Source organism: Panthera pardus, unplaced genomic scaffold (genome assembly GCF_024362965.1).
Source record: "Panthera pardus isolate Hobbes unplaced genomic scaffold, ASM2436296v1 HiC_scaffold_3, whole genome shotgun sequence".
Lineage (NCBI taxonomy): Eukaryota > Metazoa > Chordata > Mammalia > Carnivora > Felidae > Panthera > Panthera pardus.
In genome coordinates this window covers 48741126-48763524 of record NW_026526876.1, presented here as the reverse complement: position 1 = coordinate 48763524, position 22399 = coordinate 48741126, and the positions used below count along the sequence as shown (strand labels likewise).

General features: G+C 39.2%; 1 protein-coding gene across 2 annotated transcripts in view; it reads right to left on the bottom strand.

The window, feature by feature from the left end:
• Positions 1–18396, bottom strand: part of USP32 (ubiquitin specific peptidase 32) — a 245370-nt gene extending 226974 nt beyond the window's left edge. Inside the window, exon 1 of one of the 2 annotated variants that reach the window (XM_019431063.2) lies at positions 18207–18396. In XM_019431063.2, coding sequence (XP_019286608.1) covers positions 18207–18264 — 58 coding nt within the window. In that variant the 5' untranslated portion in view covers positions 18265–18396. The remainder of the gene's footprint in view (positions 1–18206) is intronic. The other variant, XM_019431064.2, reaches the window with a different exon arrangement.
• Positions 18397–22399: the final 4003 nt, after the last annotated feature.

Genomic DNA, 22399 nt, shown 5'->3' with positions numbered 1-22399 from the left:
CCCAGGGTCCTTAAGAATCCACACTATGTCTACTGCCTGTGGTCTACAAATGGAACAAAGCCTGGATGACAGCACATCCGTTTATATGATTTACTGAATATTTTAAGGCCACTGTTGAGACCTATTGCTCAGAAAAAAAAAAAAAAAAATCCTTTCAAAATACAACTGCTCATTGATAATGAACCTGGTGGTTACCGAAGAAAGCTGACGGAGATGGACGAACTTAATGTTGTTTTCATGCCTGCTAATACAACATCTATTCTGCAACCCACAGACCAAGAAGTAATTTCAACTTTCAAATCTTTTTCTTTAAGAAATACATTTCAGGGACACCTGACTCTTGATGTCCTCTCAGGTCAGGTCGTGAGATCTAGCCCTGCATTGGACTCCCACTAAGCATGGAGCCTACTTGGGATTCTCTCTCTCCCTCTCTCTGCCCCGCCCCTACTCACACACGCACACGCACCCGTTCTCTCAAAATAAATAAACTTTTAAAAAATAAATTAAAAAGAAAATAAAAAGGAAAAAAAATACATTTCCTAAGACTACAGCTGCCATAGACAGTGACTCCTCTGATGGATCTGGGCAAAATAAATTAAAAACCTTCTGGAAATGATTCATCATTCTAGATGCCATTAAGTACATTTCTGACTCATGGGAAGGGGTCAAAATATGAACATTAACAGGAGTTTGGAAAAAGTTGATTCCAACCCTCATGGATGACTTTGGGGTTTCAAGACTTCAGTGGAGAACCTGCAGATGTGGTGCCTATAACCTAGAGAACTAGAAGTGGCGCCTAAAGATATGACTGAATTGCTGCAATCTCATGATAAAAGTTTAACGGGTGAGGAATTAATTTTCATTTATTTTTTTTAAGTTTATTTATTTTTGAGAAAGAGCAAACACAAGCAGGGGAGGGGCAGAGAAAGAGAGGAAGACACAGAATCTGAAGCAGGCTCTAGGCTCTGAGCCATCAGTGCAGAGCCCAATGCAGGGCTCAAACTCACAAACAGCAAGATCATGACCTGAGCCAAAGTCAGACACTTAACCAACTGAGCCAACCAGGGGCCCCTAATTTTAATGAATGAGTAAAGAAAGTGGTTTCTTGAGATAGAATCTACTCCTGGTACAGATGCTGTAAAGATGGTTGAGGGATGCCTGGCTGGCTCAGTCAAAAGAGCACGTAACTTTTGATTTCAGGGTCATGAGTTCGAGCCCCACATTGGGTGTAGAGATTACTAAAAAAAAAATTTTTTTTTAAACCTATAAACTATAAAAAAAAGATGCTGAAATTACAACGAAGGATATAGAATATAAACTAAGTTGACAAAGCAGCAGTGGGGTTTGAGAACACTGACTTTCAATTTTGAAATAAGTTCTACTGCAAGCAAAATGCTATCAAATAGAATCTCATGCTACAGAAAAACTGTTTATGAAAGGAAGAATCAATCAATACAGCAGACTTCACTGTAGTCTTATTTTAAGAAATTGCCACAGCTACCCCAACTTTTAGCAACCACCACCCTGAGCAGTCAGCAATCAACACCAAGGCAAGACCCTCTACCAGCAAAAAGATTATGACTCGCTGAAAGTTCGGATGACGGTTAGCATTTTTTTTTATTTTTTTAAGTTTATTTTTTTATTTTTGAGAGAGACAGAAACAGCATGAGCAGGGGAGGGGGAGAGAGAGAATCCCAAGCAGGCTCTGCACTGTCAGCACAGAGCCTGATGCAGGGCTCAAACTCACAAAACCGTGAGACCATGACCTGAGCCTAAACCAAGAGTTGGACACTTCACCGACTAAGCCACCCAGGTGCCCCTAAATAGTTTTTAATTGTGGTATGTAAATTGCTTTTTCAGACATAATGCTAATTCACACTTAACAGACCATAGTATAGTGTAAACATAACTTTTATATAACCAAGCAGAGGAAGACATGCTCAACATCACTAGCCATTAAGGAAACACAAAACTACAATGAGGGGCCCCTGGCTGGCTCAGTCAGAAGAGCATCTAACTCATAATCTCAGGGTCATGAGTTCAAGCCCCATATTGGGTGTGGAGCCTACTTAAAAAAAAAAAAAAAAAAAACAACTACATGAGACACTATTTCACAACCAATAGGATGGGTAAAATAAGAAAGATAACAACAAGTACAGGCAAGGATGTGGAAAAATCATAACTCTCATACATGACAGGAGTGTAAAATAGCGCAGCCACTCTGGACAATAGTTTGGTAGTTCCTCAAACTTAAACATCAAGTTACCATATGACCCAGCAATTTTACTCCTAGGTAGACAGTCAAAAGAAATGAAAGCAAGGCGCCTGGGTGGCTCAGGCAGTTAAGTGTCCGACTTCACGTCAGGTCATGATCTCACAGTTCGTGAGTTCAAGCCCCACATCGGGCTCTGTGCTGACAACTCAGAGCCTGGAACCTGCTTTGGATCCTGTGTCTCCCTCTCTCTCTGCCCCTCCCCAGCTTGCCCTCTGTCTCGTGCTTTCTCTCTCTCAAAAATAATGAATACACATTAAAAAAAATTTTTTTTAAATAAAAAGAACTGAAAGCAGGAACTCAGATCTTTGTCCACCAATGTCCACATGTCTATTAATAGGTGAATGGATAAACAAAATGGAGTACACACATTATTCACCCATAAGAAGGAATGAAATTCTGCTACATGCTACAACATGGATGAATCTTAAAAACGTTACGCTAAGCGAAAAATGACACAAAAGGGTAAATATTGCATGATTCCACTCATATGAGGTACCTAAAATGGGCAAATTCAGAGACAAAAAGTAGAAGAGAGGTTACCAGGGTAGAGGGTGGGGGAAGAAAACGGGGAGTTATTTAAGGATTATAAAGTTTCTGTTTGGGGTAATGAACACGTTCTAGAAACAAATATTGGTGACAATTATACTATATTATGAATGTACTTAATGCCACTGAATTATACAATTTTATTTTATTTTATTTTTTTTTTTTTTTTAACGTTTATTTATTTTTGAGACAGAGAGAGACAGAGCATGAACGGGGGAGGGTCACAGAGAGAAGGAGACACAGATCCGAAACAGGCTCCAGGCTCTGAGCTGTCAGCACAGAGCCCGACGCGGGGCTCGAACCCATGGACCGTGAGATCATGACCTGAGCCGAAGTCGGACGCTTAACCGACTGAGCCACCCAGGCGCCCCTGAATTATACAATTTTAAATGGTTCAGAGGATGGGGTTCACAGGTTTGAGCCCCACATCAGGCTCTGCGCTGATAGTACGGAGTCTGCTCAGGATTCTCTCTCCCTCTCTCTCTGTTCCTCTCCCACTTGTGCTCTCTCAAAGTAAATACATAAACTTTAAAAATAATAAAATAAAATAATAAAGTTGTCCAAGCAGTAGATTTCATCTTATGTATAATTTACCACAGTAATAAATTGCTAAAGCCAGAAAATCAAAACTATGTACATAACTGAACTTGTGAAGATCAGACAAAAATTCGTATGAAATATCTCATAATTCCCTTACAACAATCCTAAAACATATGGTTGAAAATACAATACTGATCATAAGGCTATATTCCTATTACAATCAGAAATCGTGAGGCGCCTGGGTGCTTCAGTCAGTTGAGTGTCTGACTTGATTTCAGCTCAGGTCATGATCTAATGGTTTGTGGAATCAAGCCCTGCGTCAGGCTGTGCACTAACAGTGCAGAGCCTACTTTCTGCCCCATTCCCACTTGCACTCTCTCAAAACAAACATGTTTTAAAAATTGTAATTTAGTGCAATTTTTGCTTTCTCTCTCATATATATGAGAAAAAGCATATTTATGTATTTGTTAATATCAGAATCACAAGAGACACCGATAAGAAGTAAACACCTTGGGAGCATTCTCAAATCTTCAAACTGAGGCAAACACATAAGATGAGCAAAAGTCTTCTAAATTCCATTGCAACCTACAATTGTCTACCTTTTTTTTTTTTTTTTTAACGTTTATTTATTTTTGAGACAGAGAGAGACAGTGCGTGAACAGGGGAGGGGCAGAGAGGGAGACACAGGATCTGAAACAGGCTCCAGGCTCTGAGCTGTCAGCACAGAGCCCGACGCGGGGCTCGAACTCACAGACCGTGAGATCATGACCTGAGCCGAAGTCAGACGCCCAACCGACCGAGCCACCCAGGCACCCCACAATTGTCTACCTTCTAATAACTTCTTCTAACATATATAAAACTGCCTGCCATGCACTGCAGTTCTCTTGGACCTATAATTTTAACTTTCAGTCACATTCCTATAAACTGCAAATTGGGAGTTTGAGATAAGAGCCACATGTTATTTAAACATTCAGAAGAAAACATGAAAATGAAAGTTAAAAGATCTTAAAAAAAAAAACTAAATAAGATAACTTCATTTTAAGAAGCAACACATCACAATCATATAAAGACACCAAGTAACCATCTGGTTCTCTCCCTCATCAAGCATATGCTGAACAGCTATTTGTGCTGAAAACAATGCAAAGTGGTTTTTAAAACAAACAAAATTCCGGGGCGCCTGGGTGGCTTGGTCGGTTAAGCATCCGACTTCGGCTCAGGTCATGATCTCGCGGTCCGTGAGTTCGAGCCCCGCGTCGGGCTCTGTGCCGACAGCTCAGAGCCTGGAGCCTGTTTCAGATTCTGTGTCTCCCTCTCTCCGTGACCCTCCCCCGTTCATGCTCTGTCTCTCTCTGTCTCAAAAATAAATAAACGTTAAAAAAAAAAAAAAATTCCTCCTCAAGAAACTTAAAGTGGGGAGATTAAGTTAATACATACAACACAATGCCATAGGTATGTAAAAATATTCAAAATACCAAGGACACAAATTAAGAGTCATAGGACTTCAAAGGAGATAAGTGCTGAATAGTCCAGGAATATTCCAGAGAAAAGTTAAGATCTAGGCAAAGTCCAGAAGTCCAGAAAGATGAGGAGAATCAAATGAAAATGAGCCCTTCATAATCTAGCCTCATCTTGCCTGTCCAACACTGTATACAATATAAAATTATTAGAATAGATGAAGGTAGAGAAAAACTCAGTCCACATAAGAGAAATCACAGAAATACAAAATGGAGAGCAAATCAATTGGCCCACATAATGCTTATTGTGGAGAAAAAATTAAAAATTTTAAGTAGAAGTACATACTGTTATATAAATTATATTTAAAAAGTTCCAGGGGCGCTTGGGTGGCTTAGTTGGTTGAGCATCCGACTTCGGCTCAGGTCACGGTATCCCGGTTCGTGGGCTCAAGCCTCACATCGGGCTCTGTGCTGACAGCTCAGAGCCTGGAGCCTACTTCAGATTCCATGTCTCCTCTCTCTCTGCCTCTCCCCCGTTCACACTTTGTCTCTCTCAAAAATAAATAAACATTTAAAAAAAATTTTTTTTAAAGTTCCAAAAATTGCATGGAATTTTGACCTAACTTTAGCATATTTTTCTATTCACACCAATAAGTATTTTCTATTTATGAAAAATTTGAGTGTCTCAGAACCAATCAAGGTTCACCTGCAAAATGTGAGCATTAATTTTAATGCTGTTTTTAGCTGCTAATTATAACACAACTTACAAATCTACAAGTCTTTTCGTATAAGATTATGTTTCCTTTTCCTTCATATTTTCTACTGAGTGCTTCATAAATTCAGGTAATTTTAGTTTAGGGCAAGCAGATATTCCTTTTAACCCAAATTTTAAATGTTTATTTTTCTGGAATATTTGAATATTTGTATAAATGTCATGAAACTATAATTTATCCCATAAAAATACAATTTACCAAATTTTGACTATTAGTTTTATTCTGTCAGCTTTCTCCTTTATTCAGAGGGCACCCATTCATTCAATCAACATTTTAATAAGCCCTGCCTTATTACCTTCTAAGCTCTAGAGTTATTCTCAAGGATTTCAGAACTCAAAGTAGACAGCCAATTAAACTAGCAGCTGTAATGAAGAGGGATAACCACTACAATCAAAGTGTGTTACAGCAGAGAGGAGGAGGAAAAGTAGGAGCAATATGAGGGAAGACTACTGAGAGGACTTGATGCCTGGGCTTAGTTTTAATGGATAAGGATCTGGTAAAGCTGTCAGTTCAGGGAGAAAGATGTGTGTCAATTCATCAATAAGCACATACTTCACGCCAGACACTATGCCAGCTTCTGGAAATAAAAAAAAAATACACTAGCCCTAATTTCAAGATACTGGTAATCTTTTCAGAAATGTACTTCATAAAGAAAAGGTTTAAAATTTGGTGGTTTAATTTTTATTTTTTCAAATTTATATCCAAATCAGTTAGCATACAGTGCAACGATGATTTCAGGAGTAGATTCCTTAGTGCCCCTTACCCATTTAGTCCATCCCCCCCCCCCACAATCCCTCCAGTAATCCTCAGTCTGTTCTCCATATTTATGAGTCTCTTCTGTTTTGTCCCCTTCCCTGTTTTTATATTATTTTTGTTTCCCTTCCCTTATGTTCATCTGTTTCGTCTCTTGAAGTCTGCATATGAGTGAAGTCATATGATTTTTGTCTTTCTCTGACTAATTTCACTTAGCATAATACCCTCCAGTTCCATCCATGTAGTTGCAAAAGGTAAAATTTGGTCTCAAAAATGAGTTCATGGGGCACCTAGGTGATTCAACTGGTTACACATCAGACTTGATTTTGGCTGAGGTCATGCTCCCAGGGTCATGGGAGCAAGCCCCACGTTTGGCTCTGCGCTGAGCATGGAGCCTGCTTAAAATCCCCCACCTCTCTCTGTCCCCCTGCCCCTCACCCCTGCTCATGTGCTCTCTAAAGTAAAAATTAATTAATTATGGGCACCTGGGTGGCTCAGTAAGTTAAGCATCCATGACTCAGGTCATGATCTCTTGGTTTGTGGGTTTGAGCCCCACATCAGTGCTGACAGCTCAGAGCCTGGAGCCTGCTCTGAGTTCTCTCCCTCTCTCTACCCACCCCTGCTCGCACACTCTCTCTCAAAACTAAAAAAAAAAAATTTTTAATTTTTAATTAATTAAAAAAATAGGGCACCTGGGTGGCTCAGTTGATTGGGTGTCCAGCTTCTGCTTGGGTCACGAGTTTGTGGTTCATGGGTTTGAGCCCTGCGTCAGGCTCTGTGCTGATGGTGCAGAGCCTGCTTAGGATTCTCTCTTTCCCCCTCTCTCTCTTTCATGCACTCTCTCTCTCTCTCAAAAAAATAAACTTAAAAAGAAAAAAGAACACAGTGCTCTGGGTGTATTAATATATACATGAAAATTTAAAAATGGGTTTGCATCTCATTTAAAAAATTTAGTTCACCATGCACACACATACAAAATGAATATTGTATGATTCATTTATACAAGACTCAAACATAGGTAAAGCTAATGTATAGGGATAGAAATTAGAATAGTGGTTACCTCTGCGGGGCAGTATCAACTGGGAGAGGGCAAGAGAGAGCCTACTGCAATGCTAGAAATGTTGCTCTCTATCCTGGTTTTGCATGGTGGTTGCTTAGGTACATAGCTAGAATTTCACTAAGCTATATAGTAAAATTTGTGCACTTTAGTGTATGTAAGTAATAAAGGAAGGCATTCCAAGATCTAGGAAGCAGCATTTCAAAGGCAGAGAGTGTTCACACAGAAGCCAAATCACAGAAACTACAAGGGCTTGCCAGACTAAAGACTGTCTTCAAACCATAGGTGTTGGGCACTTCCCACTGATGAGCATCTGAGTAAAATGACCAGTTGTGTATTTCAGAAAGATTATTCTGGTGGAAATATAAAGAATGGATTGAGGAGATAGGAGACTAATAATAGTCCAGAGGACAGAAGGCCTTTTCTAAGGCAGTAACTTTAAAGATGCAGAAGTAAGGGGGCACCTGGGTGGCTCAGTCAGTTAAGCATCCGACTTTGGCTCAGGTCATGATCTCGTGGTTTGTGAGTTCCAGCCCTGCGTTGGGCTCTGTGCTGACAGCTCAGAGCCTGGAACCTGCTTCAGATTTTGTGTCTCCCCCTCTCTATGCCCCTCCCATACTCATGCTCTGCCTCCCTCTCTCAATAATAAACATTAAAAAGTTTTTTAAAAAAAAGATGCAGATGAAACGTAAGATAGTAAGAAGATATCATCAAAGGGACACTGTGATGGATTAAATTTGAACAGAGAAAATTTAAAAAAAGGTCTCAACTGATAAACCAGGTTTCTGGCTTGGGATCATAGGCAGTAAACCACATACATGCAATATATAAGCCGATCTGTGGAAAAATAAGTTGCATTTAATTTGGGACTCTACTGAAATAATATTAAAAAACACGCTCCAAAAAAAAAAAAAACTCCACTCAAAATAGAACATTTTTCTATGACGTTATTTACTGCCAAGTGCTCATTCAGTTGATATCCTATTTCTTTCATTATTTAAATATAATTTATTTGGCAATCTTCTGTCAACTTCAATTTATATCTATATGTACCAGTAATGTGACAATATAAAATGCTTCCACCATTAGATAATTACTCCTTACTATGCCTCTAAGCCTATAAAGAATAAGTAATTTCTTGTCCTTCCATAATTAGCTGTAAAGAGGTATTCTTACCTCAGCATCTCTGACAAAGAATTAACTTCTGATCTATAAAACTCCACACAGTGAAATATTTCACTTATGGATGCTTGCATAAACTAAAGAATCTCTAAACCAAATTTATTAATCAAACAACTGCTCTAAACCCACCACAGCTTCCTACCACAGCTGCTCACCAACAGATTCCAAAACCAACTTTAAAGCAGAGCCAGAAATGACATAATAAAACATTAATACAAGTAACATTTTTTAAAGGCAAAAGATGCATTTAAATATATGTACACAGATATAAAAATACAAGTTTTAAACCTCAGGGCATACACCCATGAGCACACACACATTTATCCTGAACAAAGTTTTCTCTAAAAGTTTAATCTGGTTTTTAGAAAAGATTGCTTTGATATACAATTCAGCCATTCAACAAACACGTACTGAGTAGCTAACATAGGACAAATAACATGCAATTGCTAGAAATAGCAGTGAACAAAACAGACATGTCCCCACCCTCATGGAGGTTTACAATCTAGTGGTATGTGATCATGAAAACTGCAATCTAGGGCAATGTCTTCCTCTTACCCCAGTTTCTAACTGACCATGCAATGAATCTGCCCTAAGGCTTAAATTAAGACCCACATGACCAGAGATTAAGGATTACTAAAAAGGAACTTCAGTATCAGTATAATTACTTGGTTAAAACAGAGACAGCCTCTTAGAAACTGAAGAGTGGAAAAAAAAGAATAGAGATATAAGAATTATTTTAAAGCAAGAAAGCACCAGGTCAAGAATGAAGGTCTTAAAGCTTCACTACCCATTGCACCCTTCTTCAGGAAGCTACCAGAGAACAAGCTCCATCAAAATAACGCGTAAGTCAAGAAAGAGGAAACAAGGCATACAACAGGAGATCCAACACAGAACACTGAAGGAAATCTCAGAATAAATGGTAAAGAAGATCCCAGCATGGCAGCTATGCTTCAAGCACAAAGGCAATAGGTACAGACCTGAATAGGCCAAAAAGCTCCAAAAAAATTTTCCAATATAATGAGCCTAGTGAACATTAATATATGGATTAGATTTAACTATTGGTGGGATTTTGGGGGTTGAATTATAGTGAATAGAATCCCAAGCAAATAAAAGAGAAGATAATTATTAAAGGAAATATTTAGAAGGAAAGTATACAGGAAAAGTAATCCTACTATATTAAATGGCTTAGCTGTGAAAAGCATTTATAAAAACCTAATCATGTAAATACTGAACAATGATCTAACCATAATTAAAATATACATATACCAAGATGAGGAAATGGGACTACAGGGGGCGTACATGTGTGTATCTGGAGGGCAGGTAGCAGTGAAATAAAGAGCTAAATCCTAATCTTTAATACTGGGATGCCAAATAAACATTCCTTAAATGAAAAAAAAAAGTATCAATATAAATATATTACTTAGAGATAAAAAGTAAAGACCAATTAATAGATTTAAAATATTAAAAGTACTGGATAATAAGCAGAAGAAAACTGCCAAGGGAGACAGGGTAACAGTACTACTGCTTTCATAAGTAACCCTGTAGAACTATTTGATTCTAAATTCTGTACATATATCACTGTGATAAAAATTAAAACTAAAAGACTAGAAAAGAAGGAGGGAGGAGGAGCATTAGTTATGGAACTTAAGAGAAAAAGAAACTTCGAGCCAAAAAAAGGGGGGGAGGGGGCACCTGGGTGACTCAGGCAGTTAAGCATCCGACTTCTGCTCAGGTCATGATCTCACGGTTTATGGGTTCGAGCCCCGCATCAGGCTCTGGGCTGACAGCTTGGAGCCTGGAGCCTCCTTCGGATTCTGTGTCTCTCCTTCTCTCTGCCCCTCCCCCTGCTCATACTGTGCCTCTCTCTCTCATAAATAAATAAACATATATTTTAAAAAGCTATACATACATTATTTATTTATTTATTTATTTATTTATTTATTTATTTTGTTTTTAGTGAATTCTATGCCCAATGTGGGGCTCAAACTCATGAGCCTGAGATCAAGAGTTGCATGCTCTACCAACTGAGCCAGCCAGGCGCCCCTAAAATTTACTTTTAAATCACCTGGACTATTTCAAACCAATGAGAACACTCTGTATATTGATGTAAATCTTATTCTCAGCTTCCAAATTAACACTGTACATTTTAAACAAGTAAGTTTCCAACTCTTAGATTTGGCAGTAGGATGATGCTTGTCATCATGGATGAAAAGTACATGAAGATCACTGTCTAAAAATAAATCATTTCATGAGCAAAATTATTAAATATTACATTTTTACAAAAAGACATTCTCCAGTGTTCATAAACATAATACTTAATGACACACTAGTCTCTTAATATCCACTTAGTAATTTACATTATGAGGTATCAACTTAAATACCTGAACTAAACAGATAAAATTATATATTATATTTAAGGCTGTTACATTTTTATCTATCATTCAAAATCTTTAGCACATTTTTCAAAGCTGATTTAAGGAAATCTTGAGATGAATACATTGTTTGGTATACTGAGTCCTTATCAGTACCTGATCATTTACCCTCCAACCTTACAAACATTATTCAAGTTCTCCAAATCTTCTACCCATCATTTATGCATTCACCGCCATCTAATATTTACTGAACACTTAAAATACACCTGGCACTGCACCTATACTGGTACCGGAGATTCATGATCATGTCTGACAATAAACATGTTAATTATACATTATGATAAAGGCTACAAATGACCGTTACAGAATAGTGCAACACTGATGGAAAACCACTTCATATAAGATAAGAGAAGGCCTTACTAAGGACATCAGAGCTTGGACTTCAGGTATGAAGAATGAGCCAGACCTGTGAAAATTTGTAAGCAGCCTTTCCAGCCTGAGAGGAAAGGAATCAACAGAATCTCATTTGAATTGTAGGATTACACTGGCTGCTGCCGTGAAACTAGAAAACCACTGCATGGTATCTTAGAAAGAGATGATGGCAGCTAGGACTAGAGTAGCAGCAGTGAAGATGAATAGAAGTTAACAGACTAGACTGGATACCAAACTAAATGAAGTTAGATGGCCAACTCAAACTGGGGATAAGAAGATAGGCCAGATGGTGAAAGAAAGGAAAAACTGAGGAAATCTGCAAGATTCTTCACTTTAGCAACTATCTTGCAATAGCAGTACTAATTATTATCCTGGAAGAAAGACTAGGGGAGGACTACTTTGATAGAAGGGTCCTTTTCATAATGCAATCTCTTTAGAGTCTTTCACAAGTCATTAAAAAAGGCAAGAATCACAGCAAACCTTAAAAGCCTTTTCCTCTGAGGGCTACAATGCTGAGACAACCTAACTTCTTTATGGAAATGAAAGAGGAGCTGGAGAATTTCTTTGTAAAACTTCATTTTAGCATAGTTTCCTTTAATGCTGTGCAACATCAAGGATTCCAAGAACCATATTACAGCAAGGTCTTGATGTATCAATTTTTCTGACCCTTGTCTACAAAATAGTTATTAACTTGAGATTTCCCTGAACTAAAAAGAGACTTATGTCAATGAACATTAAATCCCTAATAAGGAAGGGTGTTAAAGAAGGCCTTCATCTTTGAATAGATAGGTCTTCTAATAGATAGGTCTCTGACTTTAACGTAAATACTAAAATACTAGTTTCATCAGGCTTTTGTGTCAGTTAGTAATTAATGATCCACCTTTTATTTTCAAAAGATCCTTATTACTAGATAAGAGGAACAAGAAAATTTATTCGCATAAAGAAAGAGGTGGAGTGGCTCAATTTAAATATTCATTTTTTTAAAAAGCAGATTTTTTGTTTAAAGTTATTTATTCATTTAAGTAATCTAAACCTAATGTGGGGCTCAAACTCACAATCCGGAGATCAAGAGTCCCATGCTCCTTAGACTAAACCAGCCAGGTGCCCCTGCAGTGGCTCAATTTAAATACATACATCATGAAGCCTAAAAGGTAAAAGCAGAAGAATAAACAAGTCCTGAGCAGAGAAGCCATACTTTCTGGATACAGTATGAAAAGAACTCTCAGCCCCATCTTAGTCTTCTCAGTACCATTATCAAACCATCGCCCATTTTTTCTAATTGGAGTATAACTGACATACAACATTATATCAGTTTTAGGTGATCTGACAATTATATACATTACAAAATGCTCACCATGATTAGTGTAGTTAGCATCTGTCGCCAAAGTTATTACAATATTATTGACTATATTCTCTCTGCTGAACTTTCCATCCCCGTGACTTAATTATAACTGGAGTTTGTACCTCTTAATCTCCTTCACCTAGTTTACCCATTCCCTCACCCGCCTCCCCTCTGGCAACCACTAACTTTTTTCTCTATATTTATGAGTCTGTTTCTCTTTGTTGCTATTGGTTTGTTCATTTGTTTTTTAGATTCCACATATAAGTGAAATCATATGGTATTTGCTTTTCTCTATCTGACTTGTTTCATTTAGCATAATACCCTCTAGGTCTATCCATGTTGTCCAGATTCAAATCACCAACATTTTTTTTTTTTTTAAGTAGGATTCACACCCAGTATGGAGCCCAATGCAGGACTTGAACTTACAACCCTGAGATCAAGACCTAGGCTGAGATCAAGAGTCAGATGCTTAACCAACTGAGCCACCCAGGCACCCCAAAACCACCAACTTTTAATTCATAAATAAAATACCTTCACCTCTGCAGCTATTTAACATCAAACCTTCTAATCCAGCTCTCAGACTTAATCTTTAGTACTCCAAATCCAAAGATGGATTTCCTATAGTCCTAGCAAGAATAATAATCATTTCTCTAACTTTTCCTGTGACCTACATATTATTAAGTACCAAAAATCTTCCTTTTCTCCTGAAAAAACAACTCATGATTGGTTGGTCACCACATTACTAACCCTAGGTTACTTACACATCTTTCTGGAAGGCGACCCTGAATGCTGTCACTGTGAAGTCTCACTAACCAGGCACAAGACAAACAATTAACAAAAAAAAAAAAAAAGAAAAGAAAAAAAAAAAAAAACAACAGCTGTTCAGTTTGGTAAATGGAAGGCCATTATCCATCAAGTGATGTCACCTCATTCTGCTCATCCTCCCCAAATCCAGGGTTCATTAGTGTATTTATCTCCTCTTTGTCATGGACACTCCATAAGGAGTGTCGAACTGGAGACTATGAAGAACAGCACCTACGTAATTATTTAGGTGACTACATATAAAGAGACTAACTTAAAACTGCCCCATTTTTCTCCTTTATGTATAATAACAGCTGGTTAGGTATACTTGCAAATGGCTTAACCAAAACTTGCAATTCCACTGTAATGCAAGAAGAGTTCACTGATAGATTTAATAAATTCAGATGAAGGCAAATTAAGTGCCTTAATAAGAGAAAACAGTGCATCCTAGAAGATGCCAACTGTGAAATTAAATTTTCACTGATACAATGATATATTATGCTAAACCACCTAACATCACATCATAGGCAGTATAATATCAACGAGATTTTAGTATTAACACTACGAAACTTGATGAATAAAATCTTGATTGGTGAGTCAATGTTTTAGAGCTTATTAGCGCTGGTAGATAATAAGCAAAATGAAAAGTACTGGAATCTTCAACTATTACATGCTTAATTATTTCACTAGCAAAGACAATAACCTTTAAGTGACGAGGAAATAAAACACTTTAATACACAATTATTGAGCACATACAATGAAATGAATAGTGTTAGGGCACTTTCAGGCCAATACACCAACACACACTCTACATTCCTATAGCACTTCGTTCTATAGCACTGTAGAATTTAACATACTATATGTTAGTTATTTATAAATGATATACATATATACTACTTTTTGCAAATATTGTCCATTATCAAACATACACAAAATAAGGGCACCTGGGTGGCTCAGTCAATTAAGTGTCCAAGTTCAGCTCCGGTCATGATCTCACGGTTCGTGAGTTCCAGCTCCGCATCGGGCTCTGTGCTGACAGCTCAGAGCCTGGAACCTGCTTCAGATTCTGTGTCTCCCTCTCTCTCTGCCCCTCCCCTGCTCATGCTCTGTCTCTCTCTCTCAAAAATAAATAAAAATTAAAAAAAAAATTCACAAAATACAACTTTAAAAAGATGTTTCAATATTTTATCCCTACCTCATATGGATAGTCCTGCATACACCTTGAGTTACATACACTTCAGTGGACTGACCAGGCTATATGCTCCTAGAGAGAGGGTTTTAGTCATCTTTGCTTCCTTGGTGCCTAAGTCACAGGTAGCACTCAGTAAAAATTGCTGTATTTCATCACTCAACTATTTAGTCCAATGTAAAGTGCCAAAATTCTTTCTAAAAAAATTTTTTAATGTTTATTTATTTTTGAGAGAGACAGAGAGCAAGCAGGGGAGGGCAGAGAGAGAGAGAGAGACACAGAATCAGAAGTAGGCTCCAGGCTCTGAGCTGTCCGCACAGAGACAAATGCAGGGATTGAACTCACGAACCATGAGATCATGACCTGAGCCAAAGTCGGACACTCGACTGACTGAGCCACCCAAGCACCCCAGTTCTTCTTAAGGAAAGGGATTAGAAGAAATTCACCCACTATATTTTATTAACATCATTTAAAAGTAAAGGACAATTTTAATTCAGCCAATTCTAGGGGGGAAAAAAAGCCTTATTATTCTCAGTTTCCAGAATGATGAAACGGAGAGAGGAGCAGGAAGAAAGAATTAAAGAACTGGAGATTTTTAAGTTTCTCGAAGTTCTAAAATACTCTAAACTTCAACTCCTCTTTCATTCAATATTTTTTAATACTATGCTACAAGCATTTAGAATATATTTTCAGGAATACACAAGCCACAAACTTAGATGCAATAGGAAGTGAAATAAAGAGATGAACATAGCTGCTAAAATTCTCAGTACTCGTGAAGTACAGTAGATGTACTTCAGAAAATACCAGCAATCTAAACCAGGGTCAAGCCTTTCAAAGAAAAGCCTATTTGCATTCTATTCAAGATATTCAAGATAGATAACAAAAATAAAAGCTACCACAAATCTCCCTTAAAAAACTTTAAAGGTATGATTTCAGAAAACTATTAATGTTTATATAACTGGCACACAGTCTAGCTAAAATAGCATGCAAAATCAATCTTCCTAATTTCTAGAGCTTCTGAAATGTAAATGAGAAGTCACTAAACTGCCCTTCGCTTAGGTAGTGTTATCTGTCATTAACATAACACTCCATTTCCAAGGCTCTGTTTTACAAGATAAACTGCCTGCAATTCCATGTTTGCTTCCAGCAATATACAGTTGACTATTTTTTTTAATACTACCTAAATATGGTTAGGCATTATTTACTGGTCAGTAATTTTAAGAAAGCCAAGAGGGGTAGGCATTTCAGTAGTTTATCAAACTTGCTTTTTTACTTGTACAGTGATTCATATAACCTACATTGTGTTTGTCCAATCCTCTCCCTAACACCCACCCCTATTCACCCTAAAAAGTAAATAAGACCAACAGATAGAGGTTTTGGTACCTATTTAGTTCATGTGCCCCCGCCAAAAGTTCCCAGACCATTTTTTAGCTCTACCAAAAGTTTTATAAATTCTTTCTATATAACCTCAGTAAATGAAATTCTATATTAAAGTCTAACATTTACTACGGTAAATAGTATATTCAAAAGAATTGCCCACTTTAAAAAAAAAAAAAAAAAGCTCCTGGTTTACATTTAGAAATACTACTTATCAGTTTGGTTCTCTCTTTTGCTTTAATTTTCTTCTGGAGCAAAACTGATAAAACAAATTTATTCAAAGAAGAGTTAAAGGTTTTAACAAATATTTTGCTACCTCTTCAAATATACATTTTAAATTCAACAGGCAAACACTTCATAATAAATTGAACAAAGACCTTCAATCAAATCAGTTTAAAACACACCAACTATTTATTTCCTTTATATTTACAAAAGTACTAAAACCTTAGTTTGATATGAGAGAAAGTGGGGTACAGTTGAATAAAAGTTAAATTTTAGAATTCCTTTAATGCCAGCTACATCACCCTCAAACTTAAGAAACAAAATACTTCTAAACCATGAAGCTGTGAATCAATTTGATTGATGTCCTCTTTCATGCCATGTAAAGCCATTGCCTAATTGAGGCCAGACCTGTCAGGCTCAACAGCATCCCGGAAATGACCAGCCTACTAGGGCTGGAAACACATCAAGAATTTGGAATATTTCTCATATTGAGAAAAAAGTTCAAGTAAAATTGTCCATAAGAACAATCATTCATTGTTCTGTAGGAAAAAAAGATATAAAAAGCATATTTTCGTTATTCTGGTCAGTCCACAATGAACACATACACCTAAATTCTTTATTTTCAGGTGATATTCCACTGAATTTACCTTTGTTTCTTACATACAAACAAGAGTTTACTACTAAATCCTCATTTTGAATGTCTGTCTTTCAAGCCAATTTTTATTTTATATCCTTAGCTACTGAAACCATCACCTGGAGCAAGGCTGGTTTCTTGACTTAGAAACCTGTTAACAATAATGCCAAGCATCCAACCTGCTTAATGTTTCACTTCTTATCAAAAAAAAACCCCCATTAAATGTCGAAAAGAAATACACGCATACATACATACACACACACACTCAAATCCCACTCATGAAAAATTAAGTCACATTCCGGCCATAAACTGCAACAGACACTTCCAGTTAGCGTGTGCTTTAGTAATCACCGACAGCGGTATCAGAGAAAGTGGTAGGGGGTTGGGGCTATTAGCAACACACTGCATCAGAGCCAATAAGCAGCAGGCTAGGACTGGCAGCAAGGCCGGTCTCTAAAGGGAGCTATAACACAATATCAGAATGCTGAATTTCCGAATGCCATTTTATAGGAAGGGAGGGGGTGAGAACTGGGGATCAAGTGCAATAAAAGGCTCTGGCCAACGTCTAAGGAGATGTAACCTAAGACAAGGTCTTGTGCAAAACCAGCTGTCCAGTCTCATCTCACCTCAAATACAACTTAATTTCAGGTCGTTCTTATCAAAGTCAGCCGCTCAAAAGGTGAGGGGGTGGCAGGAGTGGATGACGATAGCCCCCTAGAGACTAGCAAAGGCCCTCGGAAAAGGCGGAGACTCCACAACTGGAAGGGGCTTCCAACAGCAAAAAGAGAAGAGGGCTTTGCAGCCGCCTCCCCTCTCCCTTCCAACCAAGGTTGTTGGGTATGAGCTTAGGATGTTGTCGGGTTTTATGAAGGAGTGATATGAGAAAATGGCAGTAAAGGATGAGGGGGGCTGGAATGGCTGATGCCACCCAAGAAAGGAGGGAGAGAAGACTTCCCTGGACACATCCAAGATAACAACGCCACCAAAGAGCACGGGCATTTCCGTGCCAGAGCCAGATACCCCTCTCTGGGAAAGCTTCTCCCCCTTTCCATACGGTCCCAATTCCCAAACACTGCTCCCACCCGACCCTTCTCCCTCATAATATTCCCCGTCGCTCCCCCAAAGAGGGCCTCCTTTCCCATCCTCCTCAGGCACCCTCAAGCGCTCAACCTCCCCTCCCCTTCCCCGGTCACCCACCCTCGGGGCAGCCTGTCGCTGGCCTCCCCCGCACCTCGTCCAGACCCCTCCCCCCCTCACCTCTCCTCAGAGCCTCCTCGTAGCTGAGGAATCCGATCCGTGACTCCTTGGCGCCCATGCTCCCCTCATCCCCTCGGCCGGGGGTCGGAGCCTAATCTCGCCCCCACCCCCCCCTCCCGCCTGCGACTAGGCGTCCCTGGGTGACGGTGTCGGCGTCCCCCAGCCCCCTCCTCTCCCCACACTAACAAGTGCGGCTTCTGCCCCGGCAGCTCCTCCCGGCCGCCGCCACCGCCTCCATGCCTAATCACGTGACCCGCTCCCACCCCGCCCCCTTCCCCTCCCTCCTACTCCGCCCTTTTCTCTCCTCCCTTCCCTTTCCTCCTCACGCCCTTTTCCCTCCCCCCCACCCCCCTCCCGCCGGCCCCGCCGAGGGTCACCTGACCCGAGGCCGGGGATTGTTCCGGGTAATGGCCGCCAGGGGCCACTCACTTCGCCCCGCCCCAAGCTCTCCGCGCGCAGGAGCGCAGAGGAGGGGCCGGATCCCGCGCGTAACGCATCATCTCCCAGTTTCCCTCCAATCCGAAGCCGCAATGCCGGGGAGCCTCCGCCCGTCTGCGGGGGTGGGGGGAGGTGACTTCCGGGGCGCTCGGGGCCGCGTCTCCCGCCCACGGGTTCTGGAGCCTGACGGGCGGGGCTGGAGCAACTGGCGGTTTGTCTGGCCCTGGTCAGGCCCTGTCTTGGGTGGAATCTTAGGGAATCGGGGTCTCAGGGGTGCAGTGAGAGAAAGAGGCAGGCAGGGGAGAAACTCCTAACGTTAGGGAAATTTTTGGCTGGGAGGGAGTTGTGAGAAGAAAAGAGACTCTCAAGGATTTCCTGTGATGAAAGCATTCTTAATCCTGGTGGGGAGATCCCTGAGGAAAATGAACCTTGTGACAAATTTTAGAATATATTTCTTTTCACGTTACCTGTACCTCCCCACCCCTGTTGACTCTAGATTTCCTTTCACATTGGCAAGCCCACCTCTGAGCCTGCCTCTACTGGAAACTGCTGTGCAAAAGGCTTCAGCTTGCTTATGTCCAAGCATTGCCCACCCCGCCCGCCCATGGGAGATGTGAGGTTTATGAGATTTACAACAGTTTCTTGCTTTTCAAAAAAAATTTTAATTGTGGTAAAATACTAACAACTATTTTTAAGTACCTCATGAGTGGAATCATATGGTATTTCTCCCTTTTGTGCCTGGCTTATTTAACTTAGCATAATGTCCTCAAGGTTGGTCGCTGTTGTAACATGTCAGAATTTCTCAGATTTACAGAGTTCCCAGAATTCCACTTTTTAAGTATATACCCGAAGAATTGAACTCAGGGACACATATTTATACACCCATATTTATAGAACATTATTGACAATAACTAAAATGTAGAAACAACCCAAGGTGTCCAACAATGGACAGGTGAATAGATGTGGTATAGTTGGCCCTTGACCAACACAGATTTGAATTGCATGGATCCTCTTGTATGTAGATTTCTTTTTTTCTACAAATACGGTACAGTACTGTGAATGTATGTTCCTTAGTTCTTAGCATTTTCTTTCGTCTATTTTATTGTAAGTTATATATAGCATGCAATATATGTGTTAATGAACTTTTTACGTTATTGGCAAGTATTGGCAAGGCTTCTGGTTAGTCAACAGTAGGCTATTAGCAAAGTTTTGGAGGAGTTATATAAGAGTTTTTGACTGCAGGAGGATTTGTGCCCCTGACCCTTTCACTGTTCAAGAGTTAACTGTATAGGGGCACCTGGGTGGCTCAGTTAAGAGCCCGAGTTCAGTTCAGCTCATGATCTTACAGTTGGGTTCCTGGGTTAGAGCCCAGCATTAGGCTCTCTGCTGTCAGCAAGCAGTCTGCCTTGGATCTTCTGTCTCCCTCCCTCTCTGCTGCTCCCTAAATTGCTCTCTCTCTCTCTCAAAAATAAATAAACATTAAAAAAAAAAAACAGAAAAGTTAACTGTATGTACAGTGGAATGCACTTTTTTAAGTCTATTCAATTTGTTTTTGTTAGTCTTCACCCTCAAAGTCACAGTATAAAGCTTTTGGATAAGGAAAGAACTTTTAAAAAATAACCATTTGGATTAGATTACACAGGAGGTGCCAGTTAGGCAATTCAGACCCAGCGAAAGGATTTTAATTCCTTAAGCCAACAGATTATAATATGCTCTGCTAAAGAAAGAAGGTAATACTCTTGTTTCTGTACTCACCTTTCCTGGCAGACCAGATGAGCAGCGTGGCTTTATTAGTCACTGTGTTGCCCTTTCCAGTTCACTGTGAGGCAGTTAATTTTAAGACCTCAGATTAGTTAAAGGCCATGAATAAAGGGGTTGGGAATGTATTTCAAAGCCTTTAATTTCCAGATCATTAATTTGGTGTAGACAGAAGTATCCAGACAAAACAACTCTGTCATCTTCAGCCTATGCTTAGATTATCGTAATTAATGGGAAGTGAATCTTAAGGGCTCAGCTGTATACAGGGGAAAAGACCCTCAAGAATTCAACTGCAACATACCTAAGTATTACTACTGTCCCAGATAATCACTACCTAAAGCCAACCTTGGTGCACAAAAGACAGACCTGCGTGATTATCTACCCATTTGATTTACAGTGGAATTGGAAGCAAATTGTTTTAGGTCTTTGTAGTACTTGCCACACTTGAAAGGTGAAACTAGAGTTGGACTTAATCTGTCACATGAAATAGTAAATTATTATACTCAGCAAAGAATAGAATATGAACTTTATAATGAAAGATTTAGAGCAGTACTAACACAAGAACTTTAAAATTCTCCTGCTTGGTTTCAGGCCTGGCTTCCTATAGGGCCATAAAAATTTTCACCCCATCACAGCATTTACCATGGATTACACACTTCTCAAAATTTTGAGTTGAGATAGCAAACTAAGAAATAGTATTTCTCCTTTGTCTGAGTTAAATTAAGCATATTATTGAAAGCAATGAAGCAGACAGTTATGTCTGATGGGAATTTTAAATGTTAAGCTGGGATTAAAACGCCTTTTGGTTTGTATTACACAGTATCAGGCAGTCAAATGTTAAACACCCCTCTCTAAGTTAAAACTGACACAGTACTTAAGTTTGATTATGTAGAAAATCTAAAGTCTACTTGTCATGCTTAAAGGAATTCTATTAATCATTTAGTTTCTTCACTTTCATTATATTTCACTTTAATCCACTGAAGAGTTGGCCAGAGACCTGACTCTAAGCATTAGGTTGCACTTGGGGAACCATTGTTTTCACTATAATTACATACCTGTGAAAGAGCTGTCCATATGAAGATTTAAAGCATGGGAGATTGGCATGTAATTTCTGCTTCCAGTTGAGCAACCCAAATGACAGAGGTCCTCAGTTTATTCTCAAAGAAATCACACAGGAATAGGACAGAGTCATTTTAGTACTTGCCAAAGAAGCTTAGGTCATAGACAGGGAGGTCAATACAATAAAGAAGGGTGCAACAGCACCCAATTCATGTATAACTTTATTTTCACCAAGTGAGGCCAACAATGTATGAAGCATGACTATACAATAAGAGAATTGATTTTTTGGGGGAATGCAAGCTGGTGCAGCCACTCTGGAAAACAGTATGGAGGTTCCTCAAAAAACTAAAAATAGAACTACCCTACGACCCAGCAACTACTAGACATTGATTCAAGGGATACAGGTGTGCTGTTTCCAAGGGACACATGCACCCCCATGTTTATAGCAGCACTATCGACAATAGCCAAAGTATGGAAAGAGCCCAAATGTCCATCAATGGATGAATGGAAAAGAAGAAGCAATCAAAAAGAATGAAATCTTGCCATTTGCAACTATGTGGATGGAACTGGAGGGTATTATGCTAAGTGAATTAGAGAAAGACAAAAATCATATGACTTCACTCATATGAGGACTTTAAGAGACAAAACAGATGAACTTAAGGGAAGGGAAACAAAAATAATATAAAAATGGGGGGGGGGGCGGGACAAAACAGAAGAGACTCATAAATATGGAGAACAAACTGAGGGTTACTGGAGGGTTTGTGGGAGGGAGGATGGGCTAAATGGGTAAGGGGCACTAAGGAATCTACTCCTGAAATCATTGTTGCACCATATGCTAACTAATTTGGATGTAAAGTTTAAAAAATAAAAAATTAAATTTAAAAAAAGAGAATTGATTTTTTTCCCCAGTATTATATACTTGTCACCTTATAATGACA